Source organism: Punica granatum, chromosome 6, assembly GCF_007655135.1.
Source record: "Punica granatum isolate Tunisia-2019 chromosome 6, ASM765513v2, whole genome shotgun sequence".
NCBI lineage: Eukaryota > Viridiplantae > Streptophyta > Magnoliopsida > Myrtales > Lythraceae > Punica > Punica granatum.
This window is the reverse complement of record NC_045132.1, coordinates 862483-871759: the sequence shown is the minus strand read 5'-3', so window position 1 is coordinate 871759 and position 9277 is coordinate 862483. Positions and strand designations below refer to the sequence as shown.

Genomic DNA, 9277 nt, shown 5'->3' with positions numbered 1-9277 from the left:
TAGTTTACATCAACATGTAAGAGTTTATTTTTTATATTGTATAAATTTTAATACAAAAAATTCAGACTTGTGTAGAAGAATATATATCAAATATATATATAAAGTTCTTCAATTTTTTTAAAACTTGAATAGTTTTAGATCAAATAGTTAGTTTTATTTGATGAATGAATAATAATCTTAGAGTCTATCAAAACATTTAAACTTCATTATTTGCTTGTACTTTATTTTAAATTTGAATTTTAAAGAATTTTTACAAAAAATTATAGATTTGAATACTTTAAGATAAAATAATCTAATCCCTTGAATGAAAAAATGATCGAATATTTGAAATATTCTCTTCTTTGAATATTTTCTTTATATTCATATATTATTATTAATTTTAATATTAACTATTATCTTTTTTCGGTGAAGCTATCATCTTTTAATTTCTATATGGTATATTAATATATGAATTAATAATGAGTTACTATATTGCCTCTATTTATTAAGGTATTGTTAACTTTATTTATATATATATTGTTAAGGTCTCGAGTTTGAGTCTTGTGAATGGAGAGTATATATGCGTGGGAGGGAGAAATTTTAGATGATCCTACCTCAAATTACATGGTGAGGAAGAACCAATAAGAATTCTTTAATAAAGAATAATTATGATAATTATTTGAGTGATTATCACAAAGTCCATAGTTTCATGCAATTTGGTTGGTGCATCCTCACGCCATATGGTCAGGTAGGATTACCCAATAACTTTTCGCATGTGAGAGTTTTATCACTTAATAAGTTAATCCGACTCAAATTAAATTAGTTAAAACTTATAGGACTTCTAGATACCATGAAAAAACTAATGATTTTGTTGCTCAAGATATGATCATTTAATTGTGGACATTTCATTCATCCAATAAAGAATTATTGAGGTTTCATACCATTTATTTCTCCTGATTTTAGAAAAGAGAGAAGGACAAACTAAAAAAGGAATATCTATTAATAAGTTTGATGAGAAAAACAACACAAATTACCTGCATTAAGATAAATATTTTACTAAATTCTCCTAAAAATTGTCCGAATAATCCTTCTAACCGTTCACAATGGCATGTGTCATAATCTTATTAACATCTAAGGATATTTTAAAATATGAGCATCAAGAGTGTTTTATGGACTGGTGACATTAGGATATGTAATTAGCATTTTTGTTTATATAATACAACTTATTTTTTACCAAAGTTTATAGACTTTCTGAATAAAACCCTCTAAATTTATAAAACTTTTTTTTTTTAGTTTACCAATGCCAAAACAAAATATAATGGACAACTGAAAAAACCAATACAAATAAAAGCAAATAAAACAGGGCTAGTAAGAAGACTGTAGCTATATAGCCTTAGCTAAGAAGAACTTTAATAATTAAGAGAAAACATAAACTGCAAAACACTCACACAGCCCAAGAAATTGATGCCCGAACAAAGAAAGAAAGAAAGAGACCCCGCCCATTGAGAAGCTGAAAGAGAAAAAGAGAAGAGAACAGCTCAGAGTAGCATTATTATTGTCCGGGGAGAACATATGGGATGGCATATGTTCTCCTAAGACACGTGTGACCTGCGGTGAATTTAATCCCCCATTGATTCTCATATTATTCGAAAACCAAGTAACCGTTTCGGACATCCTCCCAGCCAATCAACGATGCTCGAAACCTATGTTTCAAGGTCGATGTTCCACCGATGAACTCGTTTTCACAGCACCCTTATGATATGTAAGACATTGTAGTAAAATGATCATACCTTGATCAAACAGGCCATGCGAAACATTTTTCTTTTTTGCCAAGAGTTACAGCACTGTAGTCTGTGGCAGCACCAACCATTAACATTGAACTGCTGGGGGCAGTGTCTTTGTCTAGGAAAGTGCATGCAATTAAAACCCATTACACACACACTCTCCCTCTCTCTCTCTCTCTCTCTCTCTCTCTATCTAAAATGTTGCAGCAAGTAGGAGAATAGAGAGTACAGGCTGAGATATAGGTCTGTGTGTAAGGTTGTCTAGCGGGAAAAAAGGGCAGCAGCATTATCAGAGAGTGCCCCCTCTCTTGGGTGGGCTCTCCCCTCCCTTAGCTCCCAGGCTGTATCGTTTGGTCTCATTCCTTTCCCTCCCTTTTCCTCTCTCTCTCTCTCTCTCTCTCTCTCTCTATATATATATATATATATATATCCAAACTGTTGCAGTAAGTAGGAGAATAGAGAGAGCATAGGCTGCGACATAGATCTGTGCGTAAGGTTGTCTAGTGAGAAAAAGGGACAGTAGCATAATCAGAGAGTGCCCCCTCTCTTGGGTGGGCTTCCTCCCCTTAGCTCTCAGCGTGTATTGTTTGGTCACATTCCTCTCTCTCTGTAATTCTCCAATTCAATGCTTCCTCCACAACCAAAAAAATAAATAAAAAATTGAGATGTCATGTAATTGACAAATTACTACAGTACTAATAGCGAGCGGAATGAATTACCTACGAAAGTATAGGAACTTGAATTCTACTAAAAGCATCCCATTATCAGTGTAGAGTCGATATTCGATCGGGATAAGTCCGATAAGTTTAAGACAAGCTTGTTATTCTACTTAAAAGGGAATAAAAGTTCTATGGATCCAAATGGCATCCCCAATTGTACGGCCTGAGCTGAGCTAATTCTGTTCTGTTTGCTTTTTATCCTTCCTGAAGATTCAAAAGAATCCAATTCTGACTCTTTGTATTGCCAAAAACTTCTGGTCCTGTCACAGTGTCGCTCCATTTGGTCAACCGGGTGCACCAAATCAATAGGTTTCTTGAAGTAAGTTTAAATTTTCTCAAATGGGTGTCTGAAGATCTATAATTAGTGGGCATTTTGCGATTATGGGCATTTAATATTACGGATCTAATCTGCATTATTTCTTCCTCGTTTGGTAGAAAGTTTCGTTTTTTCATATTCCCTTAAATATCTGTCTTAATATCGAGCAGTTAACAGAGCTTTGACTTTCTTTAATTGGGTGTCTGTCTGGTCTGATGATGATACCATTTCTCTTTTCCTTCCCCTGGGCTCCTTTCTATACTTTATTGCCACAGCCACAGCCACAGGGCAGGGGAAGTGTTTGTGCTGTCGATGGTGTTGTGTTGGCATTCGAGTTTACCGCAACGAAACATTATGAACAGTGGTAGTTGGCCTATTTAGTCTGCAGAGGAAGGAAGGAAGGAAGAGGAGGACGACTCTCTCTCTCTCTCCCTCCCTGTCTGTGGCTCACGCTCCCTTGCTCCCTCTCCTTGCAGAGAACAGAGAGACAACCTCGTCTAGTTTCGCGCGCCCAGCGCCGCTCGTGCCTGTCCCTCGTGCACATTTCCCAGATCTCGAGACCCTCTTTGTCCCTCGGCTCATCGAGTACTCTCAGCACATCACTATTACATTGCCGTCACACCAATCAGATACTCTCGGCGCGTCCCCGCATTGCTTCTCGAGTGCTATCGGGATTACACAGATGACGAAAAATGCTGACTATTAAAGCCCGCCATTGAAAGAGTGATTTCGGAAGGGAGAGATTAAAGAATTCTACAGCTCTGACTCTCACTCACTCCCTCCGTTCTCTCTCTCTCTCTCTCTCTGCGTGTGTGTTACTTTCCTTCCTCCGCCATTTTTGATTGGAATTTCGGGGGCAGGTAGTTCGGGTGCAGAGAACATGAGGTGGGTTTGGGGGCAAAGTTTCGGACTTGTTAATGTTTGATTGACAAAGGGCCACGATCATCGGAGGGTCGGTGCTACCAAGGTGTCTGAATTTCTTGAACCAGCCGAGTCTTGCTTCCCATTGAACACGAGGTAAAATTAAAAAATTCGACCTTTGAACCGCTTCATCTGTTTTGCTGCTGCCACGTCTCTGTGTTCCGGGCATTGTTTATATTATCTGCAGCATTGGGATCAATATTCAAATGCCTTGGGGGGTTTAGGAACATGCAAGTGATAAGCTTTAATTGCAGTTCTTTCGGGGGTCTGTTGAGGATTCCGGCTCCGGCACCTCGTACTTAGACAAAGGTTGTTGCTTGTATCAGTCTCATGCGTGAGAGTTAAGGATTGCTGTGCTGTATATAATTACTGGTGGCACTTTTGGAAAAAGCCTATTTTGATGAAATTGAGCTTAAGGGGTTGTTCTTGACGATATTTGATGTTGATGAGTTCGAGCAATGACAGACTCTGATAGTTGTGTTGAGAGTTCCGATCATTTCTTTGATTCGGTTGAGTCCTTGTCGCCAACCGACCAGGAATTTGATTATGGTGTCTGGGTGAACGAGCCGAGAAGTGTCAAGGAGAGGCGGGAAGATTTCCTCCAGGGAATGGGTTTCGTGGAGTTCAGGGGTTCTTGTTTTCCTGTTGAGGGTGAGAGATTATGCGAGACGAGTGGAGCTATCTCGAGCTCCTCGAGTGGCTTGGACACTGATTCTGTAGAGGAGTGTTCGGTTAGCACTGGCAGAGAATCGGGGAAGGATGCAAATGACTTGATGGATGAGTCAGATGAAGATCAAGAGAATGAATCGCATTCTTCTTCGGAATTCAGTCAAACCGAGAAGCCGGAAGAAGTTAAGAGTGCGAGGAAGGGGAAATTGAATAGATGGTGGAGTTTCCTCGCAAACAGGAGAAGTAATTTGAAAGCGGATTCTTTTTCCGCCAGAATGGACCATGAGGAAAGAACCAAATTGCCTGTATTGAATAGATTGAAGGTCCAGCACAAGCAGAAAAGTTGGAAGGAGTTCACGGGACTTTACTCGGGGCAAGAGATTCAAGCTCACAGTGGACTCATCTGGACCATGAAGTTCAGCCCTGACGGCCAGTTCTTGGCCAGTGGAGGCTCTGATGGTATCGTTCGGGTGTGGAGAGTTAACTCTGCTGATGCCCAATTCATTAACTTCCCTGCCTCTGGAGGAGGAAAAGTGAAGGGAGATAAGTTTGGCTCCCAAAGGAGGAGCTCAAACGACTCCTCGGTCCTCATTCCCGATAAGGTCTTCTGGATAGAGGAGTCGCCGGTCCATGAGTTCCATGGCCACACCGGTGATATTCTAGACCTTGCTTGGACGAACTCAAACGTGAGTTTATTGAGTCTATCTTAACAGAATTCATCTTGGAAAGAATTTGAAATTTTGTGTTTTGCTTTATATTTGATGAGATCTTCTTTTTCACTGCAGCATCTTCTCTCTTCGTCCACCGATAAGACAGTTCGATTATGGAATATGGGCTCGGACAGTTGCCTTGATATTTTCCGCCACAGCAACTATGGTAATTATATGTATTTTTTAAGATAAACCTGTTGCCTGAATTGATAATTGTCTCGATGCTTTTCATGGAATTGGCGGCATTCTGATTTTCTCCTCATCCTTGAATTGGGAACAGTGACTTGCATTCAATTTAATCCTGTTCACGAGAACTACTTCATCAGTGGCTCCATAGATGGGAAAGTTCGGGTCTGGGGAGTTTCTGAAAGACGAGTCATTGACTGGGCCGATGTCCGGGATGTAATAACTGCCATATGCTACCAACCCAATGGAAAAGTACGATGCAGAACCTGAATCTCCTAATCTATGAGCAAATATTGTTTGCTTGCATTGATGATGTATAATGACATTGCTTATCGTGAATCTTTCAGGGTTTTGCCGTTGGCTCTGTTGTGGGCACTTGCCATTTCTTTGATGCATCGGGTAATTGATTACTCTTTCTCATATACTGCAGAAGTCATGCAATTCCTTTGCGAATTTCATCGTTTTCCCAATTTCCGATAATAGAAGTGCCTAAAAGAGCGGCTTTTTGTGGCACAGGTTCTCATCTCCATCTCAATAGAACCATAGATGTTCAGGGTCGTAAAAAGACTTTGAACAGGATAACGAGCATTCAGGTACAGCTTGATTATCTATATCCATTGGTGGAAATTATCATCTTCTTTTACATTACTGAAAAGATTCGTACTTCTGTTCAGTTTTCTCGGGAAAATTCTCACAGGGTGATGATCACATCGGAAGATGGCAAAATACGAGTCCTCGAGGGTTCAGATATCGTCCAGAAGTACAGAGGTAATGGACAAGAATTTACTCAATCAATAGTTGCAGACAGTAACTTTTCTCAATAGCTAACAGCTAATCGATGTTCCTGACAACACTAGGCTTTCTCAATCATGTTAAAAAACCATATAATTTTGACCATGGCCTGAATCAAATTAGAGAATAGAACAATTAGAATGAGAGATTGGTAAACTACGAATTGACTATGCCCGCATGTTCGTTGAATTTGGCTTCTAATGATCTCTGATCTTTGAACATGACAGGTCTTCCAAAGTCGGGAAGTCAGCACTCAGGCTCCTTTAGTTCGAGTGGAAAACACATAGTGTCAGTAGGAGATGATTCTCGGGTTTACTTGTGGAACTACGACAGCTTTTCTGTCCCTCCATCCAAAGGTAAATCCATGAAGTCCATCCGGTCCTGCGAGCATTTTATCTCTGAGGCCGTGTCTCTTGCCTTACCATGGCCATGCACGGGAACCGACCGAAGTCTCTTAGGAATCAATAGTTGTAAGAACCTGCAATATTGCTTGAGAAGGTCCGAATATCCTTCAGAGGCGAGGGACTCGGACAGGTTCTCCATTGGGAACTGGTTCTCCATCGAGGGTCCGTGCCTAGGGACAGCCACCTGGCCTGAGGAGAAGCTTCCACCCTCGGAGTTGTCAGATGAAGAACGTTATGAGCTTCAACCACAGAACAAGCAGGATTGTTACAGAGAAGAGATCGCCGGTGATCGTGTTCGAGTCTCGGAAACATGGGGCGCCGTGATCGTTTCGGCGAGCTTTGATGGGAAAATCCGGACATACCACAACTATGGGCTGCCCGTGAGGCTCTGAGGGGATTTCGCGAAATTTCTGGAAACAAAATTTCCAAGCCATGCAATTGCAGGAATGTAGTTTGAGTTTCTTGCATTGCAAGTACAGCAGATTATAGAGAAATGTCAATTGTTTCATGACATGAATTAGTTTGTCTTCCCATGTAATTATGTGATTTTATTTTTCTTCCTCAGTTAAGGGAGCTGAGTTCATGCAAACATAGTAATGGGGATTTTTTTCCCGTGCTAATGCGGGCTTAAGATTTTTCTTTTTTAAAGTATGATATTTATAAAAATTTAAGATGAATTTTGCAATCATAGATTAACTAGATTTTACATCCGTACTACGAGCGATTTCATTGAATTTTTTACTATAAGGTCTCGTATAGTTTGTATAATTCATTCACGCATCCTAGAATCATGGAATTCGCCATGATAATTCTATTAAGATTAGTCTTCCAATTATCTTAAGAATTTATCAGTAAAACTGTATAAAATAAATTGAATCAAGAAAAGAATAACTAGAATTATAGTTACTTAATAGAAACGTGCAAAACTGAGAGAGGAAAAGGCGAAAGAAAAAAAAAGTGGGATGAAATAAGAAAAATGAGGAAGTTAGTAGGTGATTAAAAGAGATGGGAATTGACATATACATCCCAACTTCTTTCTAGTCAAATGACTAAAAATTTTCTAAACTTATTTACTAAAGGCATTTTTGGTTATTAAAAGCTAGACGAAAATATTGCTCCAAATAATTCTGTGTTATTATATTTTTCTTTTTCTTTGAGGTAATAATATATTATATTTTTCTTTAAAATCAAATTTTGTTATACAATTAAAATGGTTACCAATTACTAAATACATTTCCTTCTAATCTCTAGATAATTTCTTAATATATGATCTCTAGCTAAATTACTCAATTATTTATTAATTATATATTATTATTATATTATTTATTTTTATATATTTTTAATATAAAAACTGGTCCTTGCAAGGACATGAGACCATGTGTCCTTTTTTTCTTTTTCTGCATTTTAGCCCCTTTTTTCCCCCTTCTTCTTTTTTTTTTACACTTTCCACTTTGAAGGTTTTTCATTTTTTTCCTTTATTTTCATTTCTTCTCAAATCCTCCAAAAGAATTTTAAAAGATGAATATATATTACTACATATACATTTAACTAAAAACACCTCAGGTCCTTTAAAAATAGAGAAGAGTATCATGTTGAAACTCACGTGCATATTTATTATTTATTTCCTACAAAATGATACTATGCGCAAATTTTGCCCATATAAAATTAGTTAAGAATGAAACAATGAATTGAGTACTATTAAATTGTTAGAGTATTTGTCAATTGTGATGTCTTGGGCCAATCTTGGAATTATTTCTTCTTTCTTTTCTTGTTTTTTTAAGTAAAAAATTATTATTGTTAAATTTTTCTCAATATATCTATTTTTAAAACGATGCTATAACTTATAAATTAATAAGATATCAAGTAATCAATCCCAAAATAACCAAAAATATAACCAAATGAATTAATTTCATTAGATTTATTGATAAATTTAAGCATTTATATATTTTAAACTAGTGGTGTTTATCTAGATTTTGGTTCCGGGAGTTACATAAGTGTTTAGCAATATATATATATATATAATATACATAATACAAACTATTTCCAACTATAATTAGAATATATATATATATATATATACACATAATACAAATTATTTGCTACTATAATTAGGATTATAAGATTGTGATATTGCCATTCCCTAGCTTATTTTCTTTATTTAAATCCTCTTACATCTCAATCATTTTAAGCATATCTTATAATATAAAGCATGACTAATAAATTGAAATTGTTTAAATAGATTTTCGCCATGAAATATAAAAATTATAAAAATTTGTAATTTTTTAGTATTCAGACTTCGTTAAAACATGTATAATATGTAAATATTTGATATTTCATGTATTATCCAATCATTGGAAGTTTTTTCAATGAACTAATGCATCGTACTTAAAACTAATTGAAATTATTAAATTAAATCTTGATTTCAAGAAGATTAATTTTGTGCCCGACAAAACATAATGGTGTTTAGCGAAACCAATGGATTATGATAATTCAGCAAAAATTATACAAATATATCGCTATGATATGCAAGAACTGCCGCAGTGAAGCATAATGTCGATCATAGTTAAAATTTATATCACAGAGATTCTTTAGACATGTAAGATATAACTATTTGACATTATAGTACGAAATTAAAGGGAAAAATATAATTTTATATGCCGTAGCAATCCTAAAATAGATCTATAATTGTTTTCAAATTTGTACAGTTTTCACCTTTTCTATTTATATTTATATACTTTATTCAGTGAGGATATACTGCAGAAAGAGTTTCCTTTTATTATAACCTAGTTTTAGAAGA

The 9277-nt window shown here is 36.5% G+C and overlaps 1 protein-coding gene across 2 annotated transcripts; it reads left to right on the top strand.

Annotated features, from left to right (window-relative positions):
• Positions 1-2822: 2822 nt before the first annotated feature.
• On the top strand, positions 2823-7129 carry LOC116210034 (WD repeat-containing protein 44-like). Of its 2 annotated transcripts, none has more exons than XM_031543827.1 (7): positions 2823-5074; positions 5174-5264; positions 5379-5536; positions 5632-5683; positions 5801-5877; positions 5982-6052; positions 6304-6658. In XM_031543827.1, the coding sequence occupies exons 1-7, from the start codon at positions 4178-4180 to the stop codon at positions 6341-6343; spliced, it is 1386 nt and encodes a 461-aa protein (XP_031399687.1). In that variant the 5' UTR covers positions 2823-4177; the 3' UTR covers positions 6344-6658. The 2 variants fall into 2 exon arrangements, with proteins under 2 accessions (XP_031399687.1, XP_031399686.1); XM_031543826.1 differs by having other exon boundaries at positions 3061-5074; positions 5959-6052; positions 6304-7129.
• Positions 7130-9277: the final 2148 nt, after the last annotated feature.